The sequence below is a fragment of the Callospermophilus lateralis genome, chromosome 7 (genome assembly GCF_048772815.1).
Source record: "Callospermophilus lateralis isolate mCalLat2 chromosome 7, mCalLat2.hap1, whole genome shotgun sequence".
NCBI classification, from domain to species: Eukaryota; Metazoa; Chordata; class Mammalia; order Rodentia; family Sciuridae; genus Callospermophilus; species Callospermophilus lateralis.
Window position 1 is genome coordinate 57990971 of NC_135311.1, and position 15235 is coordinate 58006205.

General features: G+C 33.4%; 1 protein-coding gene across 1 annotated transcript in view; it reads right to left on the reverse strand.

The window, feature by feature from the left end:
• Window positions 1-1687: 1687 nt before the first annotated feature.
• The window catches only part of Snx7 (sorting nexin 7), an 88293-nt gene continuing 74745 nt past the window's right edge, over window positions 1688-15235 (reverse strand). The window contains exon 9 of the mRNA XM_076861788.1: window positions 1688-2120. Coding sequence (XP_076717903.1) covers window positions 2043-2120 — 78 coding nt within the window. The 3' untranslated portion in view covers window positions 1688-2042. The remainder of the gene's footprint in view (window positions 2121-15235) is intronic.

Below are 15235 nucleotides of genomic sequence, written 5' to 3' on the forward strand. Positions count from 1 at the left end.
TGTCAAAATGTACTAAGTAGTCTATCATGGTGTCCAAATATCAGCTACTGGAATGTCCCTTTTAACATCATTGAATTCGTCTTTTTTTTTTTTTTTTTTGGTAAGGCTATACACTTGTAGAAAAAGTAACTGAACAGCAAGATGCTTGTGTTTTGGGAAGCATTTATTTACTCAAATGTTGAATGAAAAGTACATGTAAACATTAGGGTGGACTTTTAAGTAAAAGTCTTTTAAGTAAAAAGCTGTTTATCATGAGGTATTCAGTAACCACACTTACAGATTACTAACAACCACACACAATACACATCAGAACAAGTTCAGGAAAGCTATGCCAGGAATTCCACTAGTAAGTAGCAGGACAGAGAGATAAGACCTGTAGACATGGAACTCAGTGTGAAAATTCTTAAGACAATGTCTCTCAACAAACAAAGGCATACCACAGGTAAGGAATAAAACTGGCACCTTTCCTCATACCATATACAAAAGTTAACACAAAATGGACCAAACCTATAAATCTAAGAGTTAAAACTCAGGAGGAAACATGAGTATATCTGTGTTAACTATAGGCTTGGCAATGGATTCTCAGACGTGACTCAAAAAGTAGAAGCAACAAAACAAAAAATAGTTACATTGGATTTCATCAAAATTAAAAGCTCCTTTAAAGGGTATAATCAAGAAAATGAAAAAAAATCACACTCTGATAGGGATTTGAATCTAGAATACATAAAGAAGACTTACCACTCAACAGTAAAAGACAACCTAATTTTCAAAGTGGAAAAATATATGAATGGACATTTTTTTCCAAAGAATATTTACATATGGCAAATAAACACATGAAAAATATATTATGAAAATGCAAATCAAAACAATAATGAGGTACCACTTCATACCACTAGGATAGCTACAGTCAAAAGAAATCAGATATTAACAAGTATCAGTGATGTTGTGAAGAAACTGAATTCTCATACACTGCTGGGGGAATGGGGGATGTAAAACGGTGCAGCCAATTTGGAAAACAGTCTGGTAGCTTCTGAAATGGTTACATTTAAATATGACATGACCCAGAAATTTCACTTGCAGGTTAAGAAAATTCACACCCACAAAGTTAACATGAAATCACTCTACATAATCAATATAACAGAATCTAAGCCTTGAGAGTAAGTGGTTCTTTTCCATCACTCTGAACCACAAGCACCTACAACAATACCTTGCAAAGGGGAGACACTTAATAAATGAATAGGAGAATAATCTTGATAAACCCTGTATACCTTAAAAAGTCAAGGCTAGATATGAGTTGTGAAGAATATGTAAAATATGGCAAAAGAAATAGAATATATTTACAGGTAGGAATAAGACTGTATCAAGATTTCTAACTGAGACCTCAAATAATAATTGAAATTTACTTTCTGAAAACTAATCTTTTAAATGTAGGAAAAAACTGGTTAACTTGTAACAAATCAATTATTTTAAGAGCTATTATTAATTTTTCATGTTAAGTAATTTTTGATATTTACTTCAAATTCTTAATATAAAAGTAAATAGTATTTGAGAGAAAATTATAATTAAAATGAATGCACAGCATACCTGTTAACATAGCTGAATTCATATTAGAATATGTTTCAGAGTCTTGAGCTATCCATTGAAAAAGAACACACCACAGCCAGTCATTTCATATTAAACCTTTTATTAAAACTCAGTCTTTACAACATATTTAAAATGAAATATTCCACATCAAATATTGAAGAAAAAAATCTCTATATGCAATTATTGGCACATAAATTTAAGAACATAATTAAAATTAACCTAAATCTATCTCTCTTAATATAGATATATAGATGTATCTATATATCTATATAGATAGATTTCTCTATATATACATCCAAATTCATGTCAATGACCTGGAATACCTGAGTTTTCAAGTCGGTTTTCCAGATAGTGTAAAACATTTTCATCCACTTTATACAGGGCACAGCCAATCCTTACAGAATAACTTTGGTTGATAGATGCTGTCTCCCAAAGACCAAACAGAAGTTCTTATGGGATTAAAGTTTATCTTCAGAGTCTTCTTCCAAGTGGAGGTCAGTCTGTGATGTAAGGAATGACTCCCACGTAGCAAGGCACTGAATAACGGAAACACAGATGAGGAGACCAACAGAAGTTCACTTTCAGAGTGCAAAGAATTCATAAACCCTGCCTCATGTGTCCCTACAGCAATCTTCTCTACTCCTCTCTCCCATCAGCCTACCAGAATCTACGTCATTTCCCACATATTTTCAATCTTAACCAGGGATGCTATTGCTAAATCAGAGGAAAACATATTAGATTTAAAAGATAAGCATGGGTTACTTTGTTTAAATAATACTACCCCATTGTCAAGAGAGAAAACAGAGCTCAAAGTTACAGATGAAAAGATGAACCCACCTGGAAGTGAGGAGGCATTAGGCAGGTGAACAGAACAGAAAGGATGCATGAATGCCCTGTGCAGGCAAATCGCACCATATCACGGAAGAATTTAGGAAAGCTGATTAACTTTTATTATCATTTCTTTAACTATAAATCAGGTTAAAAACAGTACTTACTGATAAGGCAATTGTGAAAACTAAATTATATAATGTGTATAAATCTCTTTGCAGAATGCCTAGCACAAAGAGTTCAAAATGTTAGCAAATATATTATGATATTCTTATTATAATACAAATTATATTATATTAGGATGATCTGCTGGGACTGGGTGGTAAGATTTGGTCATTAATATGCTTGGCTATATTACTACTAAAATAATTAAACAAGAGTTATGCCTAATATACCAACAGAATGAATATCTGTAAAACAGTCTATTAAGCCAAAATAAGGCAGAAATTGGAAAATGGGAACAATAAACAGATGGGACCAAAAAAAAAAAAGTGTGTGTGTGTGTGTGTGTGTGTGTGTATGTGTGTAAATGCACACACATAACAGCAAGATAAAAGACTCAAACATAATCATATTAATAATCAATTAAATCAACCAGATACCCAATAAAAGATACAGATGGTTTACTGAATGAAAAAATACCCACATTAATTTTGTTTAAATTGCTAACAGTTTTAAATAAAAGGACACAAATAGATTAAAATTAAAAGGATGAAAAAAATATATATCATGTAACACATGTCAAAAGAAAAGCTAGAATGGCTACATTAATGTCAGAAAAGTAGATTTTAGAGCAAAGATAATTATCAAAGGTAAAAATGATAATTTCATGATGATAAAGGGGCTAAGTTATCTAGAGGACACAATTCAAATGTTTACACACAAAATGAGAAAGTTTGAAAATCTGTGAAACAAAATTGACATAAATACAAGGAGAAAGGCAAATAATTATTATTGATTTTCATACCCGTCTTATTTTGATAGAATATGCTGAGGAAAAAAGCAATAAAACAGATTTGAATCACATTTTCAATCAAGTTGACCTAACTGGTGTTAATAGAACAAAAACAGAACACACATTTTCCTTTAATGTACACATATAACATTTAGCAAGATAGTCCATATTCTGAATCATATTAGGAATCTCAATGAATTTAAAAAGATTCAAGCAGTATGAATTATGTTCTTTGAATATAATGGATTTAAATTAGAAGTTGGTAATAACTATACGAAAAACACCAAATATTTAAAATCCAAGTGGGACAATTATAAATAATCCCCTGTGTCAACATATCAAAAATTGTAATAGTTCAAAAAAGTAGTACATATAGAAACAGCACTAATCACCTACATTAGAAAAGAAGAAAGGTCTTAAACTAATGACTCTGATTTCTACTTTGAAAATTTAAAACACACACCCAAAAAACCCAAATCAAAACAACAACAGAAAACCCCAGAAAAGATCAGTGGAAATCAATGAAAGATAAAAGGAAAATATTAGAGAAAAAAATAAAGAAACTAAATATTGGATGTTTTGAGAAGATTAATATAATTGATAAATTTTAGCCATACTGATCATAAAAATAGGTGGTATGAATTATCAATGGTGAGGAATGAAAGGCATAATGTCAGCTCAGATTCTACTGAGGGAAAAAAGGAAATATTGTGAAGAACTTCATGTCTATACTTTTGAAAACATAGATGAAATGGACCGAATGCTCAATAGACACAGACTACCACACTCATTCCATCAGATACAGATAGCCCACATGAATTTAGATCTGCAGTAAATATCTTTCCACAAAGACAACTTCAGGCTCATAACTCTTCATTGGTGAATTCTGTAACTCCCTTAAGGAAGAAAGCATACTAATCCTACACAAACTCTTCCAGAAAACCCAAATATAGGAGAGCTTTTCAACTGGAACAAAACCAAAGCCATTACAAGAAAAGAAAATAAGCAACCAACTTTATTCATAATCATAGATGCAAAAAAAAGTCAAGATTTTAGCAACTCAAATCCCTCAATATATCTAAAGAATTACACATCACAAGCAAATGGGAGCTTTCCTCAAAATATAAGGTTGGACTAATCATCAACTACCAACCAACATAATTGACTATATTAAATTTGATATCATCTCAGCATAGACAGGAAAAACACTTCCAAATTCCAATAACTATTCCTGATTTTTTAAAAAAGTTTCTCAACAAATTAGGAATAGGAATTCCACCTGCTGAGAAAGAATATCTATAAAATTCCTACAGTTAACATTACGTGCAGACATGCAATAAATATTAACTGCTGTTAGTATTTTATTTATTTTCAATGCCAAGAAAAAAAGAAATTAAACCTCAGCTTTACAAATAAAAAATCTCCTTTACCAAACTTCCAGTATAAAGTATGAAGTAAATGCAAAGACACCATACTAACTTTTAAAAAATCTATCTAGGGCTGGGGATGTGACTCAAGCGGTAACGCGCTCGCCTGGCATGCGCGGGGCGCTGGGTTCGATCCTCAGCACCACATACAAATAAAATAAAGATGTTGTGTCCACCGAAAACTGAAAAAAAAAATATTAAAAAAAATTCTCTCTCTCTCTCTCAAAAAAGAAATCTATCTAGAAGCTTACAAAACAAAGAAAACTATTAAATGGGTTGGGAGGGCTGATAGATAGATAGAGAGCGGAGTCATAATTCACATCTGGGGAGCCCCTTCACCTTCCTTCTGCTGCAGCTTTCTGGTCTCTCTGCAAATGCACACATGATCTAGCAACCAGTAACCCTGCAAGGCAGCCTAAAGCAATCACTGCTCAGAAGATCTCATATCTTTCTGATAACTGTCAAACATTTAAACAAACTTATAAATGTCCCTGAAATAAAATTCAAAATAAATTCTGAGGCTTCTGTTCTCTTTAGAATTCCTGTCAAATAAGCAATCCAAATTTCACCAAAGATGGCACTACTCATCAAGGGAACATACTTCCATCATCATCAGATTCTGGCTCAACTATGTTAACTTCATTAGCCATCCACGTCTACTAGTGTTGTGAATGAGCATTTTCATTTCTAAAGTAAGTACTGAAAAGGACAGTGATACCTCGTAAAAGAGACAAAGTTGGTTCCCTTACCATATTCCATACTAAAGTCAGAAAGATTTATGTATTTTGAAATACTAAATGGATAGAACCACTAATATGTAATAACAACAGAAATAACATTACAACTCCCTTATATTGATATGAATACTTGGTCAAGCATTATAACAGTTAATTTACATACTACTTTCTTAAATATGATAATAACTATTATGAATCTTATTTTACAGATAAGAAAGCCAAGGCTCAAATGGTTGAAGTAGTACAATTATGATGTTAAGTACAAATATATAGGATAGTCAATGTTTATTGTCACCAAATGGGAAGTAACCAATTGCCTGAACTATCACTGGGATACACTTACAAAGTCACTGGCAAGCAAGACAAGATCTCTCTCTCTTTTACATAGTGGAAAAAGAACAATTTTGGAAGAGGAGGTAAGAAAATGTTTGACTACTGAGGCAATAGGCTGATCGAATTTTAGGAAAGAGTATATACAAAGATTGTGTATATTGATTCTCTATATATTTCTTAGAAATTATTTCTCTCTTGAAGACAACTACATTAACACATAGGAGTTTATGTGGCAGGTGCTCAGTAAATGAAGTCAGATGACAACAGAGAAAGAATGTATTGAATGACTCATGCTAAAATGCTGGTCATCACAGAAACTATATTCTACCTGAACACTAATGAACTGACATCCTGATTTCTATTGCTCTCTAAACTTATTAATGATAAGTTTTGCCAAACAAGCCTGATCTATACTCTGGATGCTGACTAAAGAAGATCTGGGCCTGCAAAATGAGGATTTGACCCTGAACTATGTCACTCCTGATGCTACTAGATCAAGATTTTGGAATCTTAGAAGAAGATTTTTTACTAAATAAAAAAATCGTATTTTTCAACTGCCCCTTCCAACCAATGTTCAATCAGCTGAGTTACCTGGTATCTTTCTTGTGTGTAAAGTTTATACACATCTTTTAGAAATAACAAATAGTGAATTTTTTTTAAGAGAGAGAGAGAGAGAGAGAATTTTTTAATATTTATTTTTTAGTTTTCGGCGGACACAACATCTTTGTTTGTATGTGGTGCTGAGGATCGAACCCAGGCCGCACGCATGACAGGCGAGCGCGCTACCACTTGAGCCACATCCCCAGCCTCACAAATAGTGAATTCTAAACTCTCTTTATTCTGTCTTCTTCTGCTTAGTTCAGTGAGTACCTACTACTGAGCTTGGCTTTGTGATCACTGAAGGATTTAAATAATCATTAAATCAACAACAACAAAAAATTTTAAAACTGAGTGTGAGACTAGCCTTCATTTCCAAGTTACAGTTTTTAAAGAGTTGTTTCTAATAATATGGCTTTGCTTTTATTCCCATTTTAAAATCATTACAATCTATGAGGCTAGTTAACATCAGTCAAAATCAGAGTGATAAGTGAAAATATCCAGCTTCGGTGCTAGCCTGACCTTTACTAGTTTACCAGTCATATCATTCTAGTTGAGATTCTCATATTATTATAGGAAAAATCAACAAAAGACGCTCCACTTTCATTTGAATAAAGCGTTCTCATTTTCCATTCATATTATTCCATTTGATGTAACAATGCTCTGATGAAATCAGGTCATCCCAATTTTAGTTAAGAAAACTGATTCTAGAGTACAGTATTATGTTCAGCCCATACACCCCTATCCCCTTTTCCCATATGAAACCATGGGGAATGCTCCTCCTCAGTTCCAGGTAAAGATAGTGGATAAATATGCCATGCATACTGTTATCCAGGATGTAGGGTGACTAAAGAACAAGTTTATTTCAAATGCCCCTTAAGTGAGAATCCAGTGCTTGTTTTTCCCAGATGGCTCCAATAGTCAAAGGTTAATGATGCAGCTTCTCTGGAAGGAGGGAATCCAAAGAGAACCAGTGGGCCAGAAGGGCTAGGGATACACACCCATGGGAAGCAAAACCTTAAGCTCCTATACATGTTTAAAACCATCTCAAACACAAAGATGGAACACTTGGAAAATGAACCTTTAATTCCATGATAAACTCAGTTTTGAAAACAAATTTCTTCATTTCAGCAGAGGTACTGATGACATTTCACCATAAGAAGGGGTAAATGTCTCTTCAATTCTTATAAGCAGGTAGAGGTCCCACAAAATGATCTGAGTTTTCTTAAGAATAAACAGTGACATTAACGGTGTTACTCTAGATATAATACAACTTCCCATAGGAGTGTCCACATATAAGAATTAATACTGACATTTTCTCAGGCTCATGGGGTATGAGGACGTTCTATCCCATAGTGTGTCTGTAGCCAAATCTCTTTATATTTCTAGGCCTATTTGCCTACTCACAGAAAAGGGGCTTAGACTATGTGTGTCCATTAAGTTTCTTCCCAGAACTAAACTTAAAAGTTTCCAGAGCTTGCATGTAGTCAACAAGAAGGCAACAAATGAGATCACATACAATTTATTAATAGGCCTCTATAGGATTGGTGCTACGGTTTGGATCTGAAATGTCCCCAAAGGCTCATGCTCTGAAAGCATGGTCCCTAATCCAACTAGGTTCAGAGGTAGGGTTTTTGGACAATGGTTAGACCATAAGGGCTCTAACCTCATCAGTGGACTGATCCCTTTGATAGATTATTCCACTGACATAAACTACTGGGACTGATATAGAGGAAGTAGGTCAGGAGAGGCATGCATTAGAGGGTTTATCTTTATCTTTCTCTGTTCCCTGTCTGCCATGAGCTGAGAAATCTTCTTCTGCCAGGCCCTTCCACCATGATATTCCTGCCTTTGAGCCAGCCAACCATAGCCCCTCTAAGTTAGGATTTTAATCACAGAAACAAAAAGCTGAATAACATACATAGTTTGACTCAGTCAAATGTGGTAAGCATTAAGTTGTACCTCCCCTTTCTAACTATTTGTAAAATAATTATCATTATAAATAGTTTCTAAAGATAAGTATAATAAATATGATAAATATTCTCAATCACCATTACAGCTTTATTACTATACTAACCTACATTTACTGAATGCTTATTATATACAAGATACTGAGTGAGAAATGCTTTTCATTCATTCATTTAGCAACTTTAAAACTTATTTTATATATTGGCAATTACAGGCTCACATAAAATTAGTGGCTTGAGATATATGCTAGTTGAAACTCCTGGAAAGATATTAACAAGAAAGTTTAAAAACAACTTACATTTGATGACTCACTGGGAATATTAAACTTTGCTTCTAAAACTTTTCTTTCATCTTCACATATCCCATTGCACACATACACATATGTACAAGTTTATTTTAATACCCAATAAATCTATGATGAGGCAGGTACTTCTAAGTTCACTTTATAGAAGAGGATACTGAGGATAACTGAAGAAGGTGAAAGAGAATCACTGAAAGGTCACTGTGCTCAAAGTCACAAGTTATGCCCATCCAAAACCCATGCTTTTAGCCACCACAGGCAAATGCTAACATGTGATATTTCCACAGGTAAAGCTCACCTCTTCATGGAAATAGCTACTAGAAATCTTAATTCCATCCAAATTATCACATAAGTCAAAATTAGTAAAGTATGACCTATGTACGACTTCATTAATAAAATAACTAGAAATTTGCCTAAAATAATAACAATGATACTTATCATTGTAAAATGATAAAAGCCAAACCTTACTATATATTTCAATTAAAACCATTTTAAGTCAAAAGTTGTTGTGTTTCTAGTTCTCCACTAATTTAGAGAGTACCATGATAATTGCATCATTCTCAACAAACTAACAATATGAAATATAATTCAGTGTCCCTAAGTATTTTAATGTTGATTTAAATGAACTTGGGAACAGATGATATCACCTACATTTAAGGGAACAGTGAAGTTCTAATTCATAATTATTTTTACAACAGTTCACTATCATTGCAAAGTTATTTAGTACAAATAAAAATTATAGATCATATAATAAGGGTAATAGGTGTATAACATCTTAATAATACTTTTTATCACCTAAACTTAAGATGTGAAATACTAGTGAAAACTTTCAGGAGCTGCATATTTTGAAATTCTGAACTATAATAAGCCTGGAAAAAAAGCAAAGATGATTCTGATAGAGAAAAGAAATTTCTATTATTTGCAATAGCTCAAATTATCCACTGAATTTCATTTTTGGAAAAGCCTAAATTCAACTTCTAAAATTATAAATTGGCAAATGATTCTTAGAAGTATCTGTAACCTTAAAATCATAATTTGCATATTTTCCTAAAATTACTTTTATACATCTCTCAGGAATGTGAGTGATAAGTTTGCATTTGTAAACACTACAATAATACTGAAAATGACAGCAACAGAGATTGCAGAGGACTCATTAGCTACAAACGCCATCTTGTGGTCCATTTATTTATTATTCTGTAGCATTGCTCTGAAGATGTCTACCCTAATAGAAAGATCCCTAGATGTAATTTATTCCATTTCCTCTCATTTTTACACATGGGATACATTTTTGCTCCAAAAGATCTAAAATATGGAAAATCTTTATAGGAGTGATTCATATAAAAGCCTAAATTTGAATTCATATCTTTTCAACTCATGCTTTCTATATATCCTAGCATCACTATTTTTGACTAAAAACAAGTCAGTTGCATGAAATTTGTCCTGTTTAATAATGAATACTTCAAGTATCAGGTGTACATGTTTTTATTTAACCATTCACTGAAATACAACAAACTGTAAGAGAGCACATTTATCTTTAGATTACTGGTAAATTTATCAAGGTACAACTCTGGTGTTGAAGCACATTATTTTAAAGCATTATGTGTTCTAATTTCAGTCTCCTAAAGATTTGTGAAGGGTGTGTATATGAATGGGGCAAGGTGAGGGATAAAGGAAAAAGTGTCAAAACCTTTGTCAGATTCAAATGGGCAGAGAGGACAAGATTAAGATATATGATTAACCAGTGGCATCATGATACACAACTCCAGTATTTTTCCACTAGTAAATTCACTCTCATTATCCAAGGTGTTGTATCATGCATTGTATCATGAGCATGTGTGTTAAACCATTTCTTTTTGTAATCCCCTTCCATTCAAATATCTGATTAATTTAACTTCACAAAAAATGCATTTAGTCCAAAGGATGGGTCACTGCTATGGTGTAAATGTGCATTTCACACCTAAGCTTAATTTCATTTGTGCAGATAACTGAGATATAATTATAATATAGAACATAGGGGAGTGGTAAGAATATTTTAATAGAAGTTTTTAAGAAAGTAGAAACTTAACAAAACAAAAATCTTCCAGATTTATATGCAACACATAATAAAAGAGTTCCACAGTTAGGTAGAGCTGTAGCTATGACTTTTGGATATCTAATTAAGAACAGAAATCATCATCTAATCTTAATTGCAGATGCCTTTGAGTTCAGATTACAATTCTTGTTTCTTCACTTATCCAAAATTCCTAGTATCAATCTGTCAAACTGAAAAAGCAGTTTTCTGTTCTCTGAGGTGGCTAGTCTCCAAAGATACCTCCTCCCCACCAACAGTCAGCCAGTAACAGATGACCTCAAGAGTCTACTATGAGCAGTCCAAAAAGGTTTAAAATAAAAAATCATCCATTGATGATTCTGGATACATGGTCAATGGTGAAGTCTCTCCTCAGTAAGAATATAAAGTTTCAAAGTTCTAAGGCCGTATGAGGCTATTTCATCTCTCATTCTTGTGGTCTGCTAATTTTTATCATAAACTTCTAGATTCTATCTGAAATAAGACTGGCTTGCTTGATAATAAAATGATGTCTATAATACAAGATGGGATAAAAGGAGGACAAGACGATTACGGTTGATTTCTTTGGAAGAAACACAAAGAGAAAGCTCCTAGCTATCAGTGGATTGCTATTTAATGGCATTAAGATGATGAAAAGATATTTCTCTGTTGATGAAGGCAACAATGCCTGAATGAAATGGGTGGTCCATAGAGAAATAGTGTGACACAACCTGAATCTCCTAACCAAGGCATTCAGGCTTCTAGTAAGTGCCTCCAAAGGAGAAGACTAATGTGAGTTCAAGGAGGTAACAGATTGGAAAACTTGTAAGCCTCTGAGCCTCTCAAGCAGGTATGTTCGCTTTGCAGGAAACCTAACCCACACATGATTGGGCTCTCTTCATCCCAGGATGTATAACGTAGTTGTCAAACGTTCTTCATATGGTACCAAAGATACTTACTGTTCTTTTGTGAAGGAGTGTTTTTAGCATCATCAGGAAATTTCTGTTGCCAGGTCCAAGGGTTTAAGTTAAGCTTTTGTAACTGTTAGGTAAAATAGAAAGCACCCTGATATGGATTGAAAAATCCATGTCCTAGATAATTCTGGATTATCCCAGCTCCAGTTAATCTTGGTTGTATAAGGAAAGGAAGTTTAACAAAGGTACCCCTTTACTCAGATTTAACCTAAGAGATAGCCAATATTAAAAAAAAAAAAAAAGATTTAATACAAGCTAACTATTATGCCACTTTTCCAAAATTTTAAAAGAAAACCTAGATACTACCTGTCATTCCTTTAGCTCAGAACTAAACAACTCTATCTGGGTATATCCTCTGCCACTTCCATCCTCTCTCTCCAAGACAGGCTGTTCAAGAGTTGAGTATTATCGGGTGATTGTGTACAGCACACATCACAAATTACAGAGGAAGTCAGCTACTCTGGAAACAGGTGTCACTGTTCCAGTATTCCCACCATTCTGCAGCTATATGTAGTATTAACTTAGGAGGGAAACTTGGCCTGCTATGTGGAAGCCTGTCAATCTTCCCTCCAGGAGTCAGTGTAGAATGAAGGGCTTCAACTGGGGCTCTGTAAGCACTGCTTTCCAGACAGTAAAGGAAGGATTATTATACCACTCCTTGAAAAATTAAATAAACCACATGCCCAGCCTTCTCTTTTTGTGGAAATGTATAGTTTTTGTTTTATCTCTTCAAACATACTAGATTTTACTTACCTCTTTTTTGTGTGTTTGCTGAACCTTTTCAACACACACTTGCATTATTCTTTATGGAGAAAGAAGGAGTGGAATAGACATGAGGCAACTCCGTTTGCTCAGTTTCCATAAGGGACTCGTTTTATTAATTTTGTTACAGTTATTATAGAAGTTTTTTGCTTCCAAAGGGTTACTCACACCCACTCTGATTTGACTCTGGTACTGTTGGGAAGTTCTCCACTATTTCCCTCCAAACCTCACTTCCTCCTGAACTGCCCTCCCTGACACTTCCTGTTCTTTTCCGTATTCATCTGGGACTGCACCCCCTCTTTCATCTTCACAGTCACAGTCCATGGTCCACAGGTGTAATCAGAGCTCATTCTTTATCTGCCTCACTCTTCACTTTTCAGAACTGCTCACTCCTCTGAAGTCATGTTCTCTTTTAAAGTCGATGACTTTGAAAGTATAACTAGCTTTTCTATAATTTTTAAAGCCACTTTACTAAATTCTAGGGAATATGACTGAGAATGGCCAAGGTTTCTTTCCATTGTTTTCCCTCTGAGACTTTGGGGAAAAAAAAAAAAAAAAGGGACTTTCTTCCTAGGTTAATGGCATGGCAAGGTAACAGTTCTACTTTGATAGTTAGAATTAACTAGCAAATTAACTAGACTAGAGGCTGATCTGCTAATCATTCCTTTCAAAAAGTTAATTTTCTGATTTTCTACATCCAAAAGATTGACATTTCTGACAAAATCTAAATGCTACCCATCAGAATCTTCCTTAGGTAACAATTTTATAATTATTGTTGATATAGATTAACCTCATACAATTAGAATGTTTCTTTTCTAGTAAATGTTCACAAAACCCCCAAAATGTTTAAAGTATGTAGGATGACAATGAATTTAAAACAAACTACCTCTTCACTAGAATTTACTATTTTACCAAAATAATACAGAATAAATTTCTAAATAAATACGACTATACTTTAAGAAAATTTTGGATACTCAATGTCCATCCACTACTTAGTTGAAGGACTGCAATGAGATACACTTTTAAAAAATTTCTGTAATTTTAAATGACCCATCAATAACTGGACTTGGATTTTAGAGAAGTATTAGTCCATTTTTCTTCTAGAGAATATACTTCACTATAATTGATTTCCTGCCTCCTAGATGTCCATATAAATATTTTTGCCATCCACTAAGGACAAATCTTTCTAGTAGGTCTGTCCATTACAATTCAAGCAAATAAATTCAAATATTCATCCATTAAAAAAGTTAACACATTATAAATTGTATTAGTCAAGTGAAAATATATATTATTCTTTCCTAATAAACTTTAACCTACTATAGGAAAGATAGAAGCTTGAATTTGAATATCCCATAGTGCTTTGATGATAATCAAATCTTAAAGGATTTTGCATGAAGTAAATTACATTTTTAAATAAGACTGGTAGCATTTGAAATGTAATACCCATTGATGGAGTTGTTTCTTGAAATTCTTGCCAAGCATGCCAAGCAAGTTTAAAAAGCTAATATTAATAGTTATTTATAATTGTTTTTTTTTTTCTTTTGAGATGGGAGTCTTCACTCTGTTGCCCAGGCTGGTCTTGGACTTGTGGACTCAAGTGATCCTCCTGCCTCAGCCTCCTAAATATCTGTGACTACAGGTGTCCGTCATCACACCCAGCTTACTAGTATTACTTACGATGTTTCACTATTTGTAATTATCTAAGCAAATGAAAATATAGTAATACAGTGTATCATATGAAGATTGTAACCATGTGAAAAAAGTATGCAAAAAGATTAGAAAATATGAAAGTCAAAATAATATATTCACTTTAATCATCATGACAGAAAATTAATGTGTTTATATCAACATATAAACACATTTAGAAATGACCATGCAGAAAAGTTTTAATTAATATTTAATTTCAAATAGTAATTTTTTTAGTTAATATTCAAGTACCACTCTTTTAAGAGATAGGCTTATAGGCATTTAGTATTTCTTCTTTATTCATTAGTATACCTACTTAATTTTTGCTGTTGTTGTTTGTTTTGGTGAGCATGTATGAATTTTATGGCCAGAAAAATAGGCTATAAAACAAGGACTCCCACATATTTACTAATAATTTAAAATAAGCTATGTAAAGGACTAAGCTATTATCCTTCATTAAATTCACTTAGGTATAAACTGCTTGATTTGTCAAAAATTATCACTAAAATGTTTATATTACTTGAAACTTGGGCGAGATGGGGTGAGGCTGGGGCTTAGAAAGTTAAGTGAGATGCTGTGTGTGATATACAGGGCAGGGATGATCATACTAGCTACTTAGAAATGGTAAATTAGCAGACATGTGTTAAGAATCTGAGCCAGGTATAGCAGCACCCTCTTCTAAATTCCAACTATTCAAGAGGCTTAGGGAGGAGGATTATAAACTCAAGTCCAACTGTGGCAACTAAGCAAGACTGTGTCTCAAAAATAAAAAATAAAAACATGCTAGGGAACACCTTAGTGGTACAGCACCCTTGGGTTTAATTCCCAGCACCATTAAAACAAAAAAAAATCTTCCATATGTTAAAGAAGTGCTGGATCATAGTTCCCTTTACCACAACTTTGAGCTACCTCTGTGAATTCCATACTCTTTATTAATATCAAGCTGTCCTTAAAGCATCAGAGATGAAGAAAACAAAAACATTAAGATAGTTGAGAAGCCTTAAACAAGAATGTAAAAGAGATCACAGCTGTTCGT